General features: G+C 46.2%; 1 protein-coding gene across 2 annotated transcripts in view; it reads right to left on the reverse strand.

Moving 5' to 3' along the window:
- Positions 1–24430, reverse strand: part of LOC117354526 (oocyte zinc finger protein XlCOF6-like) — a 61120-nt gene that overhangs the window by 24445 nt on the left and 12245 nt on the right. For both annotated transcript variants that reach the window (XM_033932217.1, XM_033932216.1), the window contains exon 4: positions 18973–19072. In XM_033932217.1, coding sequence (XP_033788108.1) covers positions 18973–19072 — 100 coding nt within the window. The remainder of the gene's footprint in view (positions 1–18972; positions 19073–24430) is intronic.

Genomic DNA, 24430 nt, shown 5'->3' on the forward strand with positions numbered 1-24430 from the left:
GTTCTCCGTGGAGATCTCAGAACTAGTAAAGCAAAAAAAGAAAGCTTTCGTTACCTACAAACAATCACAACGACTGGAAGCTAAAGAAACCTATAGGCCAAATCCAGAAAAGTTAAAATGACAGTCAGGGAGGCCAAACTCAGGATGGAAGAAAACATAGCTAGGCAGGTAAAGAAAGGGGAGAAATACTTTTTTAAATATGTTAGCGACAGGAAGAAGAGCACAAGTGGAATTGGGCGCCTAAAGAAATCTGACGGCAGCTTTACAGATTCGGATGCAGACAAAGCAAAAATACTCAATAGCTACTTCTGCTCAGTCTTCACCTGCGAAGCGCCGGGATCTGGTCCTCAGCTACAGACAAAGGGAAGTTCGAAGGATCCATTCTGGGACATGGAAATTACTGCGAGCGAAGTCTACCAAGAGCTATCAAAATTAAAAGTAAACAAAGCTATGGGCCCGGACAATCTACACCCTAGAGTACTTCGAGAATTGAGTGACGTCCTGGAAGAGCCGTTAGCTTGCCTATTCAACCTTTCCCTTAGCAAGGGAAAAGTACCCCAGGACTGGAAAACTGCCAACGTTATCTCGCTCCACAAAAAGGGATGCAGGTCAGAGGCTGAAAATTATAGACCGGTGAGTCTCACATCAATAGTGAGTAAACTCATGGAAAAGTTGATTAAGAACAGATTGGACACGTTTATGGATGATGAAAGATTAAGGGATCCCCACCAGCATGGCTTTACACAAGGGAAGGTCTTGTCAATCCAACCTGATAAGCTTCTTTGACTGGGTAACAAGAAAACTGGATGGGGTTGAGTCCCTGGACATCGTGTATCTGGATTTCAGCAAGGCTTTTGATAGTGTTCCACACCGGAGGTTACTGAACAAGATGAAATCATTAGGACTAGGAGAAACACTGACAGCATGGGTACAAGACTGGTTAAGCGGCAGACTTCAAAGAGTAATGGTAAACGGTATTCCATCAAAAACGTTGACAGTGACCAGTGGAGTGCCATAGGGCTCGGTATTGGGCCCGATGCTATTTAATATCTTTGTAAGGGATCTGACTAAGGGACTTCGAGGCAAAGTTACATTATTATTAATGATGCTAAACATTGTGGGCAGGGCAACAGAACCTGACAGTGCAACCAAGCCCAGTACTATGGAGCAGGATCTGCTTTTATTGGAGCAATAGTCCAGTACTTGGCAATTAAACTTTAATGTATATAAACAACTAAAAATAAAAGAGAGAAAAAATCAATACAAAAAAGAAGGGCAAAACTAGTCAAATCAAACTCAGAACCCCTCACATTCAAAAGCATCAATAATATAAATATGATGAACGTTGAAATGCAAAAAAATATTATGATCTAAATATACTTATAAACAATTCTCAAAAGTTTTGAGAATTGTTTATAAGTATATTTAGATCATAATATTTTTTTGCTTTTCAACGTTCATCATATTTATATTATTGATGCTTTTGAATGTGAGGGGTTCTGAGTTTAATTAAACTTTAATGCCAAAAAGTGCAAGGTAATGCATCATGGGAGCAGTAATCCATACAGAACATACACCTTGAACGGGGAAAACTTAACTAGAACTACTGCGGAAAGAGACCTGGGAGTTCTCATCCGGGAAGATATGAAAGCTGCCAATCAGGTAGAGAAAGCGTCAGCAAAGGCTAGACAAATGCTGGGTTGCATCAGAAAAAGCTTTGTCATCCGAAAGCCTGAAGTCATACTACTGTTATACAGAACCATGGTGAGACTTCACCTGGAGTATTGTGTCCAGTTTTGGAGGCTACATTATCAAAAGGCTATGAAGAGAATGGAGTCAATCCAGAGAATGGCCACTAGGATGGTCTCAGGACTGAAAGACATCCCTTATGGAGAACGTCTGACCAGACTGCACTTATATTCTCTCGAAGAGCGAAGAGAAAGGGGGGACATGATAGAAACATTTAAATACATCACGGGACACATTGAAGTGGAGGAAGAAATCTTCTTTCTAAAGGGTCCTTCGGCGACAAGAGGGCATCTGCTGAAACTTAAGGGGGGAAGATTTCATGGTGACACCAGGAAATACTTCTTCACCAAACGGGTTATTGATGATCTTCCACGCCATGTGGTCGAGGCCAGTAGCGTGCTCGACTTCAAGAGTCGATGGGACAAATAGGTGGGGGCTCCACAGAGCTATGCCCAAAAGATGGATACCCCAGGGAGGAGGGTTCGTAATGATTAAGTGGGTAGACTTGCTGGAGGGAGGGTCCTGAGTGGGCAGACTTGTTCCTCTTTGGAGTTCGAATGTAATGGAATAAAGGCCATTTCTTTAGCACTCTCCAGACCAGTAGAGGTTAATCTTTACAAATGGGTATATATCCAATCATGACCAGCAGGTGGAGACTGAAAACAAAACTGTGGGACAGTATATAATATACTCCCTTCTCTATTTACCTCAGTCTTCTTTCAGTCTCCAGCAGGTGTTGAGTGATCTGTACCCATCTCCCTTGGTAAGGCTGTTGGAATTTGTTTAGGGGGTTTATAGTCCCTGTTTTTGGCCGGACGGAGCTTGGGCGGGCCCTGTTTGGGGGTCCGTCCGACCTCGGGGGTGTCAAACCCAGCGGGTCTCGAGCGGGGTCCCTCCCCCCACTTCCTCCACCTCCCCACATTTTTCTAGAGGAGCCTCAGCAGTAAGCCTTGCCCCCTAAATCAAGCAAGGCATATTGCTTCGAGAGCCTGTGGAGTCTGTTCTGTAAAAAAAAAAAAAAAAATCCTGAGGTAGTGCTGGTCTGGAGGGTTGTTTCCCTTTAAGAAAACTGTATTTTACTGTATTTTTTATCTAACCGGCACTTTTTTATAGCTAGGTCGCGTATGGAGCAATGAGCACTTCTAAGGGGAAAAAGTGCTCATTGTGCTCCAGGCGCGAGGCACTCGTGGCCGGCCTGTGCAAGCGGTGTTCAGGCCGGTGCGGTGGAGGAGCTCCGTCGGCAGCGGCTGCAGGTGCCCAGAGCTCCCCGCCAATGATGCCTCGCGAGTCGGCTGAGAGCAGTGGGGAAGCCCGGTCTTCCCCAACCGCCCACGAAGGGATTCCCCGAGCCGCTGACGGTTGGGTTGTTGGGGATTCCCTCTCAGCTGATGTTTTGACAGCTGATGCCGACTTGCCTGTTTTAGCGGCTGGGACTGTTCAGGCTTCTCAGCTGCTACAGGCTATGGAGGGAGCAATTTTGGCGGGAAAGTCACCATTTTCACAATCTGGCCCCTCCATTTTGTCTTCCACCTCAGGTGACCTTCCCCCTGTATTGGAAAAACAGGGGCAGGTTTCTGCTGGGTCCCCTGCTGTGGCAGGGAGTCCCTTGGGACCCTCGGGGGGTTTTTCCCCTGATTTCCTTTTTTCTTTGTGCAGAGCCTATTTTCAGGCGGCTGGGGGTCCCGGATGCGCCCAGGGGTTTCGGGGAGTGGGGTTTCCTCCGCGCTCCCTGCGGCTTTGCCTCTCTCGTCTGTTGTGGCGTCCCCTCCTCCTCCTCCCTTGTCCAAGCGTCCGCGGGTGTCGTGGGACGAAGATTTATGGTCTGAGTAGCGTGTCGGTCTGGATGAGGACCTGGACCCTTTTGAGGATTTCCAGGACCCTCTCGAGGGGACGGCCACTGGCGGCGGGTTGTTGGGTTTCCCGTCCTCCGGCGAAGAGGCATCCGTGGTGCGCCTTTTTCAGAGAGATGAGCTACCGGACCTGATTCAACAGGTTTCTTCGGTGTTGCGTTTTGAGGATGCGCCGCCGGAGACTCCGCGTGTGGGGGTCCCTCTGCTTCGGGGGATCCGTACCGTTTCCCGCTCTTTTCCCATGCATCAGGATATTCGGGATATTGTACTGGAACAGTGGAAAACGCCGGAGGCGCCGTTTCGTTTGGCGCACGTCATGGCTCGTTTGTATCCCATCCCAGAGGGGGATCGGGCTACTTTAACATCGCCAGTCGTAGACGCAGTGGTCTCAGCGATTTCTAAGCAGCATACCGTGCCTGTTGAGGGCGGTTCTGCCTTGCGGGACTCTGAGGAGCGCAAGTTGGAGAACATTCTTAAGCAAAATTTTCAGGTCTCTGCCTTTGGGGTCCAGGCGGCTATTTGTGGGGGGCTGGTGGCTCGCGCCGTGTTTTGGTGGGCTGAGCGTGTCCTGGATCAGGAGTCTGATGACTGGTCTTTGGTGGATCAGGAGGTGGCGAAGATTGAGATGGCTGCCTCGTTCCTCTCAGATGCTCTTTATGACTTGGTGCGGATCTCGGCTAAGTCTATGGCCTTTGGCGTGGCCGCGCGACGTATTTTGTGGCTGCGCGCTTGGTCGGCGGATGCTGCGTCCAAAGCTAAGCTTACTAAATTTCCCTTCCGGGGGTCTTTTTTGTTTGGGGAGGAATTAGATAAGTTGCTTCAGACTCTGACGGACTCAAAGGTGCCCCTTCTGCCTGAGAACCGTGCCCGCCCTGTGTCTCGGGGCGGCACTGCCCGGGGGCGTTTGCGAGAGTTTCGCAAGTATCGCCCTGGGCGTGGGGCTGCTTCTTTCCCGGCTCCAGGGTTTTCCCGGGGTCGGTTCTTCCAGCGCATGCAGCCCTTTCGGGGGGCCCATCGGGGGGCAGGGAATCCCTCCGCAGGTTCCCCCGCTTCCCGTCCTGCACAATGACTCCTTGCCGGCGCCTCCTTTGGTTCCGGTGGGGGCCCGGCTGCGCGACTTTTTCCTCAAATGGGCCGAGATCACGTCCGATCAGTGGGTCCTGGAGTTCACCTTGGACGGTTATGCCCTGTAGTTCGCCCGCTCTCTGCCGGACCTTTTCCTAGCCTCTCCATGTCAGACTCCTTGGAAGACGCAGGCTTTTCACCAGACCCTTCGGCGCTTGCTAGATCTCAAGGCAGTTGTTCCAGTGCCCCCTCCGGAGTGGGGCACCGGCAGGTACTCCATTTACTTTGTGGTGCCCAAGAAGGAGGGGACCTTTCGGCCCATTCTGGATTTGAAGGGGGTCAACAGGGCTCTCAAGATTCCCTTTTTCGCATGGAAACTCTGCGGTCGGTCATTCTGGCGGTTCAGCCGGGGGAGTTTCTCACTTCTCTCGATCTGACGGAGGCCTACTTGCATGTTCCCATTCGGGCCTCTCATCAGCGCTTCCTTCGCTTTGCGATCTTGGGTCGGCACTATCAGTTCTGTGCGCTTCCCTTTGGTCTGGCCACGGCTCCCCGGACATTCACCAAGGTGATGGTGGTCGTTGCGGCGGCCTTGCGGTCGGAGGGCATTCTGGTGCACCCCTACCTGGACGACTGGTTGATTCGGGCAAAGTCGTTGCAGGAGAGCTCCTGGGTTACGGCTCGGGTGGTGGAGTTTCTCCGGTCGCTGGGCTGGGTGGTCAACCTTTCCAAGAGTCAGTTGGTCCCGGCTCAGCGTCTGGAGTACCTTGGGGTTCTGTTCGACACCTCCTTGGAGAAGGTCTTCCTTCCAAAGGCCTGGGTGAGCAAATTGCAATCTCACATTCGTCTGCTTTTGGCGTCCCGGTGTCCTCGGGCGCGAGATTTCCTCCAAGTCTTGGGGTCAATGGCGGCGTCCCTGGACGTGGTGAGGTGGGTGCGGGCCCTCATGCGTCCTCTTCAGTATGCTCTGCTCCGGAGGTGGTCACCCCAGAGGCACGGTTTGGATGTTCCTGTCCCCCTGCGAGGCGTGGCGCGCTGCAGTCTGCGTTGGTGGCTCCGGACCCCTCACCTGGTTCAGGGGGTGGGTCTGGATCTCCCGCAGTGGACGGTGCTCCTTACGGATGCGAGTCTCCTCGGTTGGGAGGCTCAGTGTTTGGGTCACTCAGCTCAGGGCACCTGGTCCACGGAAGAGGCCTCCTGGTCGATCAACGTGTTGGAGACCAGAGCGGTCCGTCTGGCGCTGTTAGCTTTCCACTCCCTTTTGTTGGGCAAGTCGGTCAGAGTCCTGTCGGACAATGCCACGGCGGTGGCTTATGTCAATCGTCAGGGGGGCACCAAGAGCACTCAGGTGGCGCAGGAGGCGGCTCGGCTCATGATTTGGGCGGAGTCCCATCTTCTGGACCTCTCGGCCTCTCATATAGCTGGGGTAGAAAATGTTCAGGCGGACTTCCTCAGTTGTCACTTCTTGGATCCAGGAGAGTGGTGTCTTGGCTCCGTGGCATTTCAGTTGATAGTGCAGGCTTGGGGGCAGCCCCTGATGGACCTGATGGCCACGAGTGGCAACGCCAAAGTGCCCCGCTTCTTCAGTCGTCGCAGGGACAGTCTGGCCGAGGGTCTGAATGCTCTGGTCCAACCGTGGCCAACGGAGGGGCTGTTGTATGTGTTCCCTCCTTGGCCATTAGTGGGCAGAGTACTTCTTCGCATTGTTCACCATCCGGGTCTGGTGGTTCTGGTGGCTCCGGATTGGCCTCGATGTCCGTGGTATGCGGATCTGGTGAGGCATCTGGTGGCGGATCTTCTTCCTCTACCTCTCTTGGACGATCTTCTGATGTTCGACCCGTCTCCCTTCTGTCTTACGGCTTGGCTCTTGAAAGGGATCGCCTTAGTAAGAAGGGATATTCAGATAAGGTGATCTCTACGCTCTTGGGGTCCCGGAGGCTTTCTACCTCTCGGGCTTATGTGCGGGTTTGGCGTCTCTTTGAGGGGTGGTGCCGGGCGCGGGGAGTGGTCTCTTTTCGCGCTTCCCTGCCTACCATTCTAGAGTTCTTGCAGGATGGCCTGGATAGAGGCTTGGCTTGGTCTTCTCTCCGGGTTCTACTTGCGGCCCTGTCGGCTTTTCGAGGGTTGGTGACAGGTCAGCGTTTGTGGGCCATTCCTGATGTGATTCGCTTTTTGTGGGCGGCCAAGTTGCTCAGGCCTCCCCTACGGCCCTCTATTCCATCTTGGGATCTCAATCTGGTTCTCTCTGTTTTGGTGCGCCCGCCTTTCGAGCCGTTGGATGGCTGTTCTTTGAAGGACCTTACTCTGAAGGCGGTCTTTTTGGTGGCCATTACTTCCGCTAGGTGTGTTTCTGAGCTACAAGCTTTCTCTTGTAGGGCTCCCTTCTTGGAGTTTTCTAGGGAGCGGGTTGTCTTGCGGCCTGTTCCTTCCTTTCTGCCAAAAGTAGTTTCTCCTTTTCATGTCAATCAATCGGTGGTCCTCCCAGTCTTGGGTAGTCGGGAGGGCTCATCTGAGCAGCGGCAGCTGCGCAAGTTGGATGTCGGTCGGGTCCTTCGCTCTTATGTGCAGCGGACCCAGGAAGTCCGGAAATCCGATCATCTCTTTGTCCTTCTGGCGGGTCCTCGTCGGGGGGCTGGCGCTTCTAAGGCTACTATTGCGCGCTGGATCAAGGAGACGATTGCTTCCGCTTATCTTCTGAGACAGAAGACTGTTCCGGAGTTTCTCAAGGCTCATTCCACTCGGGGCCAGGCAGCTTCTTAGGCTGAGTCGTCGCTCGTGCCTCCAGTGGATATTTGTAAGGCTGAGGTTTGGTCCTCCTTGCATTCCTTTGTTAGACATTATTGGGTAGATGTTCAGGCGCGTCGGGACGCGGTGTTTGGTGAGCGTGTTCTGGTATCGGCCCTGCGGGGGTCCCGCCCGTGAGAGGGACTGCTTTGGTACGTCCCATTTGTAAAGATTAACCTCTTCTGGCCTGGAGAGTGCTAAAGAAGGAGAAATTAGGTTCTTACCTGCTAATTTACTTTCTTTTAGCTTCTCCAGACCAGTAGAGGTCCCCACCCTGTCTGTTGTTGGTGTTGTTGTTGGGGCTGTTTCGCGGGCAGTTTTTGTTTTTTGCTGCGGGTTCTGGTATTTTTCTAGGGCCGGGGAGAATTGAAGAACAGCGGCTGTGGCTCGGCTGGCGAGCTGTGGGGACATTTTCCTTCTGGTATTTCTCCTCTGCATTTTCCAACAGCGTTTGGGTATGTTAGTTGTTACTCCTGTTCGGAGTATTGTTTTCTTTCTGTTTTCCAGTTCTTGGTTCTGCTTGGCTATTCGGCAGACTGAGGTAAATAGAGAAGGGAGTATATTATATACTGTCCCACAGTTTTGTTTTCAGTCTCCACCTGCTGGTCATGATTGGATATATACCCATTTGTAAAGATTAACCTCTACTGGTCTGGAGAAGCTAAAAGAAAGTAAATTAGCAGGTAAGAACCTAATTTCTCCTTATTTTAACACATGCCAATGGTCTATTATTTAGTCTGATTATACAGTCTATGAATCTTTTCCCAAAACCCATATGTCTTAGCACTGCTTCCATAAAGCTCCATTATACCCAGTCGAATGCTTTTTCAGCATCGACCGAGACTGCCACCCATTCCGTTCCCTCCCTTCTTGCCTGCCATACCAAATTTAATACCTTCCAGATCCCATCCGCCGCCTGCCTCACACCTGATCCGGGTGAATAAGTGTTGACATATACAGTATGGTGACAGTCTATCAGCAAGGACCCTAGCCATAATTTTTGTATCTATCCCTAAAAAGGCTATTGGTCTATAACTGGCACATTGAATATTATCTTTCCCTGATTTAGGCAAAATTGTAATTCCCGCTAAACTCATAAAGTATGGTAACTGTTCCCTCTCTTTCAGATTATTAAAGAGTCTTGCCAGGAAGGGAGTCACAAACGATATAAACTTTTTATAAAACATTCCCATAAATCCAGCCATTCCCAGGGATTTACCTATTTTGATGTTATATATCACCTTTCGTATCTCATCCTCTGTTATATCCCCATCTAATCCTTGAGCCTCCATTTCTTGCAAGATCTCTAGATCTAATTGAAACAAATATTGGCCCAGAGAGGCCTCTGTTCCCTGACGTATATAATTCCTTATAAAATTCCAAAAACCTTTCATAACTATCTTCCTCTTTTGTTAGCATATCCCTTTCCTTAGAACGTAGAGCCATAATATTACCATGAGAAAGTTGGATTTTAGATTGTAAACAATTTTTATTGACATGAAAAACCGGCAGAATCAGAGGAAAACAACAGGTTACTGAAAACAAGGAACATGGGCAGAAGATCCGCATAACAAAGTACATCATGACAAAGACATGCGTCAGTTACAACCACCCACAAACCCTGACACCCATCCCCCCCGTTCCCCCCTTCCCCCAAGGCTCACCCACCATCCCTCCGCCCCTCCCCCACCCCAACCCCCTACCCTCCCAGGATGGAGAGGAATGCAAGGGCGTAGAAAAGAAAAACACCGACCAGATTCCCCCAGGGTCTGAACTCTGATGACCCCAGGGCACACAAATGAACAGGGAATCCCCTCCAAAAACAGCCCCCCCAAACCCATTCCCCCCCCCACCACAGAGCAGAGAGATGCAGGGATCCAGAACCGGCCAGGAGATTGCACCATTAAGGATAAGGCTGCGCCCCCTAGGGGATAAGGAATGTAAATAGGGGTCCCAAAGAAGCAAAAAGCACCGGCGACGTTTAAGGGAGCCCCCCACCTCACCTCCCAAAGAACTAATGCATGGAGATGGGCTCTCCAATGCCAAAAAGACAGAGGATTCGATGAGGTCCAGTGCTGCATAATACACCTGTGAACCAGGAGACACACCTTATGATACAGCTAACGAGCTTCCCTGGGCAAGGATCCAAAAGCCCCCGGTATATCCAGCACTACTTGATCAACGGTGCCAGTCACAAATGTATCCAAAAGGGAGCCCAAATATTGAACCACCTCAACCCAAAAAGCTTGAATGCACCAACAATCACACAATGAACAGAATAATAGCCTTACTGGGTCAGACCAATGGTCCATCAAGCCCAGTAGCTCGTTCTCACGGTGGCCAATCCAGGTTGCTAGCACCTGGCCAAAACCCAAAGAGTAGCAACATTCCATGCCACCGATCCAGGACAAGCAGTGGCTTCCCCCATGTCTTTCTCAATAACAGACTATGGACTTTTCCTCCAGGAACTTGTCCAAACCTTTCTTAAAATCAGCTACGTTATCCGTTCTTACCACATCCTCTGGCAACGCACGTTCCAGAGCTCAACTATTCTCTGAGTGAAAAAAATTTCCTCCTATTGGTTTTAAAAGTATTTCCCTGTAACTTCATCAAGTATCCCCCTAGTCTTTGTAATTTCTGACGGGGCAAAAAATTGATTCACTTGTACCCATTCTACTCCACTCAAGACTAATTTCCTCTATCTTGGCATCAATAAGTTTACCCCCCCAATCCTTTATCCAAACACATCATATCAATACGTGTATATATCTCATGAGGTGGCGTATAATAAGTATAAACCCTTCCTAGCAGATGGGTAGTCTGACACCCATCTGATAAATTTAATGTTTCTAGACATTTTTTAATTGTTTCCTGTCTTTTTTAGATCGAGCGCTCTTGCTACCCATAGAATCCCAACGAGGGCCCAACACTAAGGGCTCCTTTTACAAAGCCACGCTAGGACTTTAACGCGCGGAATAGCGCACGCTAAATTGCCGCAGGCACTAGCCGCTACCGCCTCCTTTTGAGTAGATGGTAGATTTCCGGCTAGCGCATGCTAATCTGGTGCGTTCGTCAAAACCGCTAGCACGGCTTTGTAAAAGAAGCCCTAAATTAAAATCCCCCCCCAATAAACAGTGATCCTTCTTGATTTTTTCAAAATAACACCCATGAGTTCTTCACAAAATTTCCCTTGATTACTATTTCGTGCATACAAATTCACCAAAGTCACTTTCTCTTCATTCAAATCCCCCAGCCAAATAATCCATCTCCCTCCCTCGTCTTTCCATTCAGCTTTTGTAATGACTTTCAATTGTCTGGCAAATAGTATCCCCACCCCTGCTTTCTTTTTCTCCTTTTTATTAGAAGCCCAAATTTGTACCGGGTAATCTCTATATTGAAACATCTTTTCTCCTATTTTTTGTAAATGCGTTTCTTGGACATAACATATATCAAAATTCAACCTTTTCATTTCTTTCAATAATAATTGGTGTTTTCGTAGTATGTTAAGCCCATTCACATTCAGACTTCCTAATCTTAATTTACTTCCTCCCACTCTTTAAATTTCCCTTTCACTTTATTCTCCTCGTCCTTCCTATCCATACAGATCTTACACTTTTCCCTTCCAGGTCCTCCTTGGGTCCCTTCCCCCCATATTCTTCTTCCATCCATTTCTCTCCCCCCTCCCCCCCTTCTTCTCCCCCCTTCTCCAAGACTTTGTGTGATTCTCCCACCAACCTCTAAGTGTAACATCAAACTTCTCCCCCCTTCCTCATACCTTTCACAAATCCCAATCACTCTTTTCCACAAACACCCATACATGCATTTCTTCTAACTCAGTAGGTCAAAAACCTACTATTTAACTAACTTCAATTCACTTATTTATATCCTAGTCACTGTTCTGCAGTCTGTCCTTCAAGTAGGGGGCCAAAACAACCATGGACCCCTGCCCCAGCTCCATTTGTTGCTCTTCTTGTTGTTTTCTCCTAGATCTCAAAGTAGTCCCCTGCCAGTGATACTTCTCCAACTTTTGTACCACTATTTTTCCCAAGGCCACTCTGGTCAATTCCATCAAGCCTTCCTTACACAAATAGTCCTCGGCCTCTATCACAGTTGTAACTCTCTTGTGGGTACCATTAATTGTTAACAAAAGGCCAAATGGAAACAGCCATCTGTAACGCAAGTTCTTCTGCTTCAGTACTGTGAGAATTGGGCAAAATTCCCCCCTTTTCTTTAGTGTAATAGCTGATAAATCCTGAAATATCTCAATACTATGAGTCTGCCAGGTTACCGTATCCAATTCTCTGGCCTTACGAATCAGTCGTTCTTTATCACTAAAATTGTGCAAACATGCAATTATGTTCCGGGGCTTTTTGGACAGTCGAGGCCCCACCGTCCTGTGTGCTCTATCTATTTTCACTGTGGCTGGGGAAGTTGTTTCTACATTCTCAGATGTTAAAATAAAGGCAAAGATTTCTTGCACCACTTTTATAGCGTCCTTAAAGTCATCAGTGTCAGGGACCCCTCGTATCCGTACATTTTGCCTCTGAGATCTATTCTCTAGATCTTCTATACAAGTCATATAATCCTTCAATTCCTTTTGGGTATCCCCCACCTGACCACGTACTGTTTTCATCATCACTTCTTGTTCACCAACTCTCCGCTCCGTTTTTTCTACTCGCCCCAACAGATCTGCCAGATCTTGCCTTATTTCTTTTACAGCATCTTTAATCTTCCCCTTTACCCCAGCCACTTCACTCTTTATTTTCAGGGTCCACTGTTGAAGTTCCTTTTTTATGGTCGATACTGCCAGATCTTTATGCCTCATACGAAGTGGAACCATTCACTCTAAATCCTCCTCTGACGCACTCTCTCCCAACTCACAAGGCGTCTCATGGGCGGTTCCAGGTCCATGCCGAAGGCCAATTTTCTCCTGCCCTCTATCTTGGGAGCGGCTTTCCTTGGGGTCTTTTTTTCACTGGCATCAAGACTCTCACTTTTTGGAACACTTTTCGGGTGTATTTCTTTTCTTTTTGACTCAGAACCTCACATAGAAGGGGGTATAGAGCTACCGGAGGTCAGAGCTCCTTCCTCAACTTGCCATCAAGGTTAGTGATGTCACCTGAAGTGACCTGGGTACAAATTATATTTCAAGGATAGAGATCAAATTGGGGGGGGGGGGATTGCGCTATATGTTAAAGAGGGAATTGAATCAAACAAAATAAACATTCTGCATAACATAGATAGCAGTGTGGAATCCTTAGGGATAGAAATTCCATGTGTGGAGGGAAGGAATATAAAGGTAGGGTTATACTGGAACAAAATGAGCAGACACATGAAGAAATGTTTTCAGAGATGAGGAAAACTAGAGAAATGGGCAACACTATAATAATGGGTTATTTCAATTACCCCAACATTGACTGGTTAAATGTTACATCGGGGAGTGCTAGGGAGGTAAAATTCCTAGATGTCATAAATGACTGCTTCTTGGAGCAACTGGTCCAGGAACTGACAAGAGGGGGGTGCTATTTTAGATTTGGTCCTTAGTGGAATGCAAGACATAGTACAGGAATTAACTGTGTTGGGTCCGCTGGAAAACAGTGATCATAACGTGATCAAATTTGAGCTGATGCTGGGAGTAACATTGCAAAAGAAATCTACTGTAGGGGCGTTTAATTTTTGAAAGGGCGACTATGATAAAATGAGGAAAATGGTTAAAAAGAAGCTAAAATGATCAGTTGCAAAGGACTGTAAACCAGGCATGGATGTTATTTAAAAATACCATCGTGGAAGCCCAGACCAGATGTATTTCACGTATCAGCAAAGGTGGAAAGAAGAGGAAACGAGAGCCGATGTGGTTAAAAGGTAAAGTGAAAGAGGCTATTAGAGCCAAAAAACATCCTTTGCACAGGTGTCAAAGTCGGTCCTCGAGGGCCAGAATCCAGTCGGGTTTTCAGGATTTCCCCAATGAATCTGCATGAGATCTATTTGCATGCACTGCTTTCAATGCATATTCATTGGGGAAATCCAGAAAACCCGACTGGATTCCGGCCCTCGAGGAGGGACTTTGACACCCCTTTAAAGAATGGAAAAAGGATCCAAATGAATAAAATAAGAAGAAACACAAGCACTGGCAAGTTAAATACAAAGCATTGATAAAGACAGCTAAGAAAGAATATGAAGAGAAACTTGCAAAAGAGGCAAAAACTCATAGCAATTTTTTTAGGTACATCAGAAGCAGAAAACCTGTGAGGGAATCTGTGGGACCGTTGGATGCTCAAGGAGCAAAAGGGATGCTCAGGGAGGATAAGGCCATAGCGGAAAGGCTGAATTAATTCTTGGCTTTGGTCTTTACGGAAGAAGATGTAAGAGATCTACCTGAATCAGAAATGGTTTTCAAGGGCGGTAATGCGGAAGAACTGAAAGAAATCTTGGTGAATCTGGAAGATGTACTAAGCCAAATCAACAAGTCAAAAAGTGATAAATCGCCAGGGCCTGATGGTATACATCACAGGATACTAAAAGAACTCAAACATGAAATTGCTGACCTGAAGATTGGAGGGTGGCCAATATTACGCTGATTTTTTAAAAAGGTTCCATGGGAGATCCGGGAAATTACAGACCGGTAAGCCTCACTTCAGTGCCGGGCAAAATGGCAGAAACGATTAAAAAAAATAAAATTGTAGAACACAAAGACAAACATGATTTAATGAGGCGGAGTCAGCATGGGTTCAGCCGAGGGAGATTTTGCCTCACCAATTTGCTTGACTTCTTTGACAGTGTGAATAAACATGTGGATAAAGGTGAGCAGGTTGATGTAGTGTATCTAGATTTTCAGAAGGCTTTTGACAAAGATCCTCATGAGAGGCTCCTAAGAAAATTAAAGTGTCATGGGATAGGTGGCAAAGTTCAGTTGTTGATTAGAAACATAGAAACATAGAAACATAGAAATTGACGGCAGAAAAGGGCCATAGCCCATCGAGTCTGCCCATACCAGTGACCCTCTCCCTGATTCTTACTCTCCTAGAGATCCCACATGAATATCCCATTTCTTCTTGAAATCTAACACGCTGCTGGCATCAATCACCCGCTGAGGCAGCTCGTTCCAATGATCGACCACCCTCTCGGTGAAGAAGTACTTTCTAGCATCACCTTGAAATTTCCCTCCTCTGATTTTCAGCGAATGTCCTCTGGTTACCGAGGGCCCTGTAAGACTGAAGATATCATCTTTCACCACTATACGCCCAGTAATATACTTGAAGGTTTCAATCATGTCTCCTCTCTGTCTTCGCTCCTCCAATGAGTACATCCGCAGTTTTTTTAACCTTTCTTCATACGTGAGATCCCTGAGCCCCAAGACCATCCTGGTAGCCATTCGCTGAACCGACTCAATTCTCAACACATCTTTTCGGTAGTGTGGTCTCCAGAATTGAACACAATACTCGAGATGAGGTCTCACCATGGATCTGTACAGTGGCATTATTACTTCAGGTTTTCTGCTGACAAAACCCCTACGGATACAGCCCATCATTTGTCTTGCCTTGGACGAAGCCTTCTCTACTTGATTGGCAGCCTTCATATCGTCGCTAATGATCACTCCTAAATCACGTTCCATCGTGGTCCTGGACAAGGTTTCACCATTTAGTGTGTAAGTTCTGTGTGGATTTTTTTTGCCTAGATGCATTATTTTACATTTTTTAGCATTGAAGCCTAGCTGCCAAGTTGATGACCACTGCTCGAGCTGTCTTAGGTCCTGCGTCATAAAGTCAGGCACACTGCTTTTGCCAACTATGTTGCATAGTTTGGCATCGTCGGCAAACAGTGATACTTTTCCTCTAAGTCCTTGGGTTAAATCTCCTATGAATAAATTAAATAGAATCGGCCCTAAGACGGAGCCCTGAGGTACTCCACTCCTCACTGCTGACGTTTTGGAGGGGGTACCGTTTACCATCACCCTTTGAAGCCTACCATCTAGCCAATCCTTTACCCATGTAGTGAATGTATCCCCTAATCCCATTGATTTTAGTTTGTTCAACAGCCTGCGGTGTGGGACGCTATCAAAAGCTTTGCTGAAGTCCAAATATATCACGTCAAGGGACTCACCGGCATCCAGATGTCTGGTCACCCAATCAAAGAAGTCAATCAGATTAGATTGGCAGGACCTTCCCCTGGTAAATCCGTGTTGATGTGGATCACGTAAACTTTCTTCGTCTAGAATTTTGTCAAGTTCCTGTTTGATCAGTGTTTCCATGAGTTTGCACACTATGGATGTAAGACTCACCGGTCTGTAATTTCCTGTCTCTGTTCTGCATCCCTTTTTGTGGAGTGGAATTACGTTAGCTGTTTTCCAGTCTAGTGGTACTTTTCCCGTGCGCATGGAAAGATTGAAGAGTACAGCTAGTGGTTCAGCCAGAACTTCACTCAGCTCTCTGAGTACCCTGGGGTGTAGATTGTCTGGCCCCATGGCTTTGTCAACTTTGAGTCTTGAAAGTTCGTGGTAGACGCTACTAGGTGTAAATTCGTAATCGCGAAACAGGTCATTTTGGCTGTCTCTTATTTGTAGTTGTGGACCATCTCCTGGCTCTTCACAGGTGAATACTGAGCAGAAGTATTCGTTTAGCAGTTCTGCCTTGGTAGTATCAGATTCTGCGTAGTTTCCATCTGATTGCCTAAGGCGTTCTATTCCATTTTTGTTTCTCTTCCTGTCGCTAATGTACCTAAAGAAGGATTTGTCCCCTTTTTTAATGTTCCGTGCTAGATCTTCCTCTGTTTGAAGTTTGGCTTCCCTGACTGCCTTTTTGACAGCCTTAGATCTGGCCAGATAGTCTTCTTTTGCCTCCCTTTTCCCAAGATGTTTGTAGTTGATAAATGTTTCTTTTTTCATTTTAATGAGGTCCGAAATTTCCTTGTTGAACCATTGTGGTTTTTTGTTTCTCCGGCGTTTGCTTACTGTTTTTACGTAGCGGCTAGATGCTTCGTTCAGGATGGATTTTAGATTTGACCACATAGTTTCCGGATTGTCAGTTTCTGCATGGTTTTGCAGCTCTTGATGGACAAAGTCTCTCATGTGGTTGAAATCAATTAGGAATTGGTTATCGGATAGAAAACAGAGAGTAGGGTTAAATGGCCATTTTTCTCAATGGAGGAGAGTAAACAGTGGAGTGCCGCAGGGGTCTGTACTGGGACCGGTGCTATTTAACTTATTTCTAAATGATATGGAAATTGGAACGATGAGTGAGGTGATTAAATTTGCAGATGATACTAAACTGTTCAAAGTTGTTAAAATACATGCGTATTGTGAAAAATTGCAGGCGGACCTTAGGAAATTGGAAGACTGGGCATCCAAATGGCAGATGAAATTTAATGTGCACAAATGCCAAGTAATGCACATTGGTAAGAATAACCTGAATCACAGTTACCGGATGCTAGGGTCCACCTTGGGGGTTAGCGCCCAAGAAAAGAATCTGGGTATCGTTGTAGACAATATGATGAAACCTTCCGCCCAATGTGTGGCAGCAGCCAAAAAAGCAAACAGGATGCTAGGAATTATTTAAAAAGGGATGGTTAACAAGACTAAGAATGTTATAATGCCCCTGTATCGTTCCATGGTGCGACCTTATCTGGAGTATTGCGTTCAATTCTGGTCTCCTTAGCTCAAGAAAGATATAATGGCGCTAGAAAAGGTTCAAAGAAGAGCGACCAAGATGGCAAAGGGAATGGAACTCCTCTCGTATGAGGAAAGACTAAAACAGGAAAGACTAAAACAGTTAGGGCTCTTCAGCTTGGAAAAGAGACGGCTGAGGGGAGATATAATTGAAGTCTACAAAATCCTGAGTGGAGTAGAACGGGTACAAGTGGTTCAATTTTTCTCTTCATCAAAAATTACAAAGACTAGGGGGCAGTCGATGAAGTTACAGGGAAATACTTTTAAAACCAATAGGAGAAATTTTTTTCACTCAGAGAATAGTTAAGCTCTGGAACGCGTTGCCAGAGGTTGTGGTAAGAGTGGATAGCGTAGCTGGTTTTTTAGAAAGGTTTGTTCAATCTCCTGGAGGAAAAGACTGTTATTGAGAAAGATATGGGGGAAGCCACTGCTTGCCCTGGATCAGTAGCATGAAATATCGCTACTCCTTGGGTTTAGTCCAGGTACTAGTAACCTGGATTCGCCACCGTAAAAATGAGTTACTGGGCTTGATGAACCATTGGACTGACCCTGTAAGGCTATTCTTATGTTCTTATAAGGCGTATAGGGACAGACGTAAAGATATCAATAGGTATACTTTAGAGCAGGGGTGTCAAACTCAATCACATTAAGGGTCTGAAATCCAAAACACAGGCTATGTTTTGGGCCAGACCCCACCAAATCTCTGCCTCAGACCCCGACCCCATAATAGTACTATTTTTTTTCATAGTACACCATTTTTCCATTAATTTTTCATATATACATATATAACAACACATAATGGTTAACCACAAAATTAAACTACACAAAGCACACTGTTTGCTTCTCAACATTCATTCCTACCAGAACACAGATAACCCCTATGCAAATACCGGACCACAAACTAAAAATACTAATATATACAAATGAAACCCTAAGATTCAAGACTCTGCATGCAGTACAACCCCCAGAGAAATAGAAACAATTTTCTTTCTTCCTGAACAGTGCAAAATACAGACAGCAGATGTAAATTCTCAAAATTGCCACAATTCAATCACTAAATTGAAAATAAAATCATTCCCCCTACCTTTGTTGTCTCCCTCCCTCCCTCCATGCTGTGCCTCCCTCCGGCGGGTGTCTTACCATCTGGCCAGCTCCCACAGGGTGTGATGCAGCGTTTTTATTACCGCCCCTGGTGATATCTTCTGGCCGGCTCCCTTCTCCTCACTGCCGCAGTGTGCACAAAGCCATGGGCAGCGGCTCCTCATGCGTCCTGCGCCTCATCTGGAAGCGTTCCCCCTGACGTTGCGACGTCAGAGGGAAGGCTTCCGGTTCAGGCGCAGGACGCCGCTGCCCGCGGCTTTGTGCTTTCTGCGGCAGTAAGGAGGAGGGAGCCGGGCAGATGATAACACCAGGGGCAGCAATGAAAACGCCGCATCGCACCGCGAGCTGCATAAAACAGCCAGGCAGACCGAATTCAGCCCATGGGCCTTGAGTTTGACAACTGTGCTTTAGAGGAAAGTCGGGAGAGGGGAGATATGATAGAGATGTTTAAATACCTACGTGGTGTAAATGCGCTTGAGTCAAGAATCATTTGAAAGGAAGCTCTGGAATGAGAGGGCATAGGATGAGGTTAAGAGGTTATAGGCTCCGGAATAATCTAAGGAAATACTTTTTTACAGAAAGGGTGGTAGATGCGTGGAACAGTCTCCCGGAAGAGGAGGTGGAGACAGAGACTGTGTCTGAATTCAAGAAAGCGTGGGATAGGCACGGGGGATCTCTTAGGGAGAGGAAGAGATAAAGGTTACTGTGGATGGGGCAGACTGGATGGGCCATTTGGCCTTTATCTGCCATCATGTTTCTTACCCAGTGAGTTCAGTTCTCTGTAAAGTTCCTCCTGACGTTCTAAGTACTTCCACTTCTTCTGGCAGACAGACACAGCGATGTCCTTAAAAGTCATCCGCATCTGAAATACAAATCAGAAACACACTCGCCACCTTCTGCATCAAATCCAGTAGGAGACCTCCCAATTCTGGTGTTCATTGGGCAGGAGGAGAGTCTGATGGGTACGTATATAATTCATAATCCATAACATGCTGTCCCAAAGCAGTTATATTCCAGGAGAGGGGAGGAGCAGAGTATATTCTAGATGTCCCTCGGGGACAGTGTTTGGCCTTGAAGAAATGGGAACCAGTAAATAAACGGACATCAGTATGAGCTCTGGAAGTGTAAACGAGAGATTTTGAGCTCAGGCTGCACCAGACATAAGTCTAAATGAGAACTGCCTCATACATCATTTAGTCCTGGTAAATGCAAACCATGCTATTCAAATCCTAAATAAATCAAGGTCAAACAATCACACCGGGGAAAAAATTGAAAATAAACTAGACTAAATAGACTCCCAAAAATCCACCCTATCAAACTCTCTGATTGTTAAAATGTAAAGTGCAAAAGTGCTCATAAGAATTTCAAGCTGAGATAAATATACTCCTCAAAGTGCCCTTAAAATGACATAATGTCACATAAGTTAACTCTAAAATGCAAAAAAAGTACATAAAAATATTTGAAAAATTCATGAGGAACATTGAATAGATATAAAATATAAGAGACACCATCAACAACTGCTATCATATCAAGCAGCCATATGGGGTAAAGACCTAGAAAAACTAATTGCACACACAAACAACTATGAAGAATTCAGGAAACACCTAAAAACTTACCTATTCTTGAAATACCTAGTTAACGAACCGGAACATCAACCCCCCTCGTAACATCACCACATACCTGAACTTGCAAACTGTTAACCCCAACCCCTCATTCACTAAATATGAATACTCTATGAACCTACGGAATATTTCTACTTCTGTGTAAACAACTTGGCACTTCCTGGCCTTGCAACACACAAACTAACGTTAACAATACTAATGTTATCAGATGTACATTGCTATACTCTTTTAGTCGTTGTACGAGATATACACTGCTATACTCTCTAATTCGCTGTATGTAAAACTTCTCTTGATTGTATTTACAGTTTCTTTTATTGTAAACCGCCTAGAAGTCGCAAGATTACTGGCGGTATATAAGAATAAAGTTATTATTATTATAAAAAAAAAACCAAGTAAAAAAATCATCAAAAATTCACAGAAAAACATATAAATAAATGTCCATTGGAAATATTGGCAACTGCAGTGTCCTCAGGGTTACACTTTTTTTGTGCCGTTATAATTCACAAGCACATAATTCACGGTTCCAGAGCAGGGTTATACATCAGATCCTGCAGAGCTGGGGCTGAGTGGGGAAGCGGGTAGAGATTTGTGCGTGGATATAATTCACAGTCACAGAATTATAGTGGCTAGAAACCAGTTACACACAGAATCTGGGACCTTTTAGGGGACTCCAGCTCCTTCTCCTTGACCTCAAGAGGTTTCTCAAAGTGTTCTTCTTTAGCCTCAGGTCTGCTTGGGATTCTAACCCTACTGTTACCACTATTTATATTTTCTATAGTGCTAAAGGCGTACGCAGCGCTGTACATTTAATATTCAATAGACGGTCCCTGCTCAGAACAGCTTGCAATCTAATTTGGACAGACAGACAGGACATAACATAACATACATAACATAACTTTATTCTTCTATACCGCCATATTCAAATGACTTCTTGGCGGTTTCCAAGGAAGAAGACTGGACAATCAGTGAATTACAAATAGTTAAAATACAACAATTTTCTTAAATATACTCAATATCGGATTATCATGACAACAATATCCACATTTTAAGAAATAAATTTATCAAACAATGCTGACTTAATTTGTTTTTGAAATACACCATAAGACAGCATGGCTCCACTAATGCAATTGCCTAACGAGGATTGCCTTAGGCTTCCTCTAATATCCCACCCCCCCTACCCCCAGTACTCTTAGTAACAGGATAACACAGTATTTATCAAATTCGTTTTCTATCCCGTCCACCCCAAAGAGCCCTGTAAATGGTGGCAGATAAAGACCTGCCCAACAGGGTGGCCAGAGCTTCACCTACCGCTCTATACAGGTTGCAGTCGAATATAAACTGAGATTTTAGGGCCCAAAAATGGGGGTCTCGGTTTATATCCTGATCAGCTGATATAAACTGAGACCGCCCCGCCTCCCTCACGGACCTGTTGCAGGCCTCCACTGGGCCTGACATAAGACCTGGTGGGCCGGGACAGGAGGGATCCCTCCCGCCTCTTGTCCCGGCCAACTCTTAACAATTCTCACCTCCCTCCCGTGTCCCCGATTGTAAAAATGTTACCATTTAAAATTCCTGTTGGTCCAGCATTGAGCCGGGGCAGGAGCGATCTTCTTGTGCCCCATGCAGAGCCGCTATCTGAAAGGCTTCCGCGAGTTCTTATGGCAACCGCAAGACTGTATGAACTCTCGAGGCTGCCACGGGAACTCACTACCTTATTTACTGGACTAGAATTAGGGTGGGGGGACGGGACACTGCACGCTCTGTAAGGAGAGTGAACGCTATTATTGGTGCTTACTTGCTTGAAATGCGAGAGTCCTATCCAAATAGGTCTTGTATCTGCAGCCAATGATTTTTGGATACGCAAATAAATTGCTACTCCTAGTTGTCCTTATTGGGTTATACAACACAAAGTGAGATAAAAGGTAAGTTGGGGCTAATCCCCAAATCATCTTAAAACAAATGCAAGAAAATTTGGGGAGATTCTGGTAGAAGGAACTTGTATTTGTATTTCTATATTTATACCCTGCCTTTCCCAGGGCGGGTCACAGTAAAGTACATACACAAACAGAATCACATACAATACAACAAATCAAACATCAATAGAAGATAATAATAATGTAAAGCCTCCCAAAATTACAAAGAGGCTACCAGTGCCTCGCATCAAAAAAATTATGGTCAAATATATTTTATTGAGCAATTAAGAAAACAAAGTGACACAACAAGGTCAAAAACCAGCTCAAAAGAGTTTGAAATAGTCCCCCAAAGAACCTCCCTCCCCCAAACCCAACCCAAAATTCCCCCCTCCCCCCCTCAATCTCCCCCCTCCCCCCCTACCCTAACCCCAATCCCACCCCTGGGTCCTCCTTCCAATCACCCAAAAAGAAACAAAGAGCAAGCTATACATAAAATGAAACAAAAGGATAAGCTCAACAAAAAGCATCAATTAAGTATCCGGCTACGAGCCAGAGGGGTCAAAGTAGTCCAAAATGGTTCCCAAGTGGTCTGGAAGAGGCGGCCCTGGCGAGAGGACAAATCAGTCACATCCCGTCGCTCCCACATCAAGAGAGTAATCATGCGACTCCTCCAAAGGGAATAGTCCGGAGCCTCAGCTGCAAGCCATTTCAGCAAGATGCATTTCACATCAATCAGGATAGACCACTTGAGGAAAGCTGCAACTCCTTTGGAACGTGGAAAGTAGTGAGGTATAGTCCCAAACAAAAGCAAAGGTGAGCTACGAATGGTAACATGCCAAAGATTCTCCACAAAAGCAAAGATAGCAGTCCAAAAAAGCTGTACCTGAGGACAAGTCCAAAACATGTGTCCCAAACTGGCTTCCGGAGCCTGACAACGAAGGCAGGCTGCGTTTAAACGAAAGTGAGCCAAATAAGCCCTTTTAGGAGAGATATATAAACGAAAAATCAATTTAAAATGTTGTTCCCAAAAGGTGGTATATTTACGAAATGCTGGCAGACGTCGGACAGCCTGAAGAAGTAGGTCCGAAGGCAAGTCTACAGCAAGATCACAAGACCAAGCATCTCGCAGCCGAGAATGGTCAAACAAAGGGCATTCATCTTTCAAGTGGTGATGATGGAACTTGAGGGGGACCGGCTCCTGGGAACCAGTGGTAAAGGCCGTGGACAACAACTCTTGGCAGGAGGCCTGCAAGGAGCTAGAAGGTAAGGAAGAAATGTAATGGTGGATTTGCATATAAGCAAAAAAGTCAGAAGGGGGAAGAGCAAATTCTGTTTGCAATTGAGCAAAAGATTTAGGGGTACCATCATCAGTAACCAAGTGAAATAAATAATGAATGCCCTTCGTTTCCCACCGAGCAAAACTCGGCCCATCAATCCCAGGCAGGAAAGAACCATTAAAGCGAAGAGGGAGAAAGGGAGAAACAGAGGAAGAAAGAGTGTGAAATTTACAGACCCAACGCCAAACCTTCCGCAAGGGTCGATGCAATACTTTCAGAGAAAGAGACTCAGGTGCAACAGAAGGGACAGAATGCAGATAGGCACTAAAGTGAACAGAATGAAAACAAGTAAGTTCTAGTGAAGTATTAGTGAACGCTGAAGTACCCCTAAAGAGATCGTTAATATGCCGCATGCCACAACCAATTGTCAAATAGCGAAGATTCAATAAGCCCAAACCCCCTCTATACCAGGGAGTTGCCACCCGCTTATAAGACAAACGAGGTCTCTTACCAGCCCAAAGAAATTTCTGGACCAGGCGCTCCAGTCTGCGCTCGTCACGAAAAGTCAAATAAAGGGGAAGGACCTGAAAAACATAAAGCCAACAGGGAACTAGCAGCATGTTATACAAATGCACTCGACCCAGAAGCGAGAAAGGAAGAGATTCCCAAAGATGTAACTTATTTTGTAAAGCCTGAAACAGCGGCGTCACATTTAACCGGTACAGATCAGATAAGTCCAGCGGAATGTGAACCCCTAGATACCGCAAAGTGGAATCAGCCCAACGAAGTGGAAAAGCACCCCTCCATGAAGTCCGTAAATCCGGTGGAAAAGGTAAGGCCAAGGATTTATCCAAATTAAGGGACAGCCCCGAATGAAACCCAAATTCAGAAATTAGATCCAGAGCTGCCGGGAGAGAGTCTTCAGAGCGGGTAAGAATTAAAAACATATCATCTGCATACGCCAGAGTCTTAAGTTCAAAGTCGCCAACCGAGAGACCTCTGACCTCCGCAAACCCCCGAAGAGTGCATAACAAGGGTTCCAAAGAAAGAAGGAACAGAAGAGGGGAAAGAGGGCAACCCTGCCGGGTACCACGAAGAATAGGGAAAGAGTCTGAGCGAGTCCCGTTGACAAGCAAAGAAGCATGCGGATTAGAGTAGAGGGAACTCACGGCATCCAAAAAGAACCCTCTGAGCCCCACATTCTCCAAGGTACGAAACAAAAAAGACCAGTGAATGCTATCAAACGCCTTGGATGCATCCAGGCTAACAAATAGCGTCGGAATTTGGCGAGAATGGCACTGAGCAAGAGCAAGAAGTACCTTGCGGACATTGTGTACAGACTGGCGGCCCCGAACAAAACCAACCTGATCCTCATGTATAAGCTGTGGTAAATGAGGAGCAAAACGAT

Source organism: Geotrypetes seraphini, chromosome 2 (genome assembly GCF_902459505.1).
Source record: "Geotrypetes seraphini chromosome 2, aGeoSer1.1, whole genome shotgun sequence".
In the NCBI taxonomy this organism is placed as follows: domain Eukaryota; kingdom Metazoa; phylum Chordata; class Amphibia; order Gymnophiona; family Dermophiidae; genus Geotrypetes; species Geotrypetes seraphini.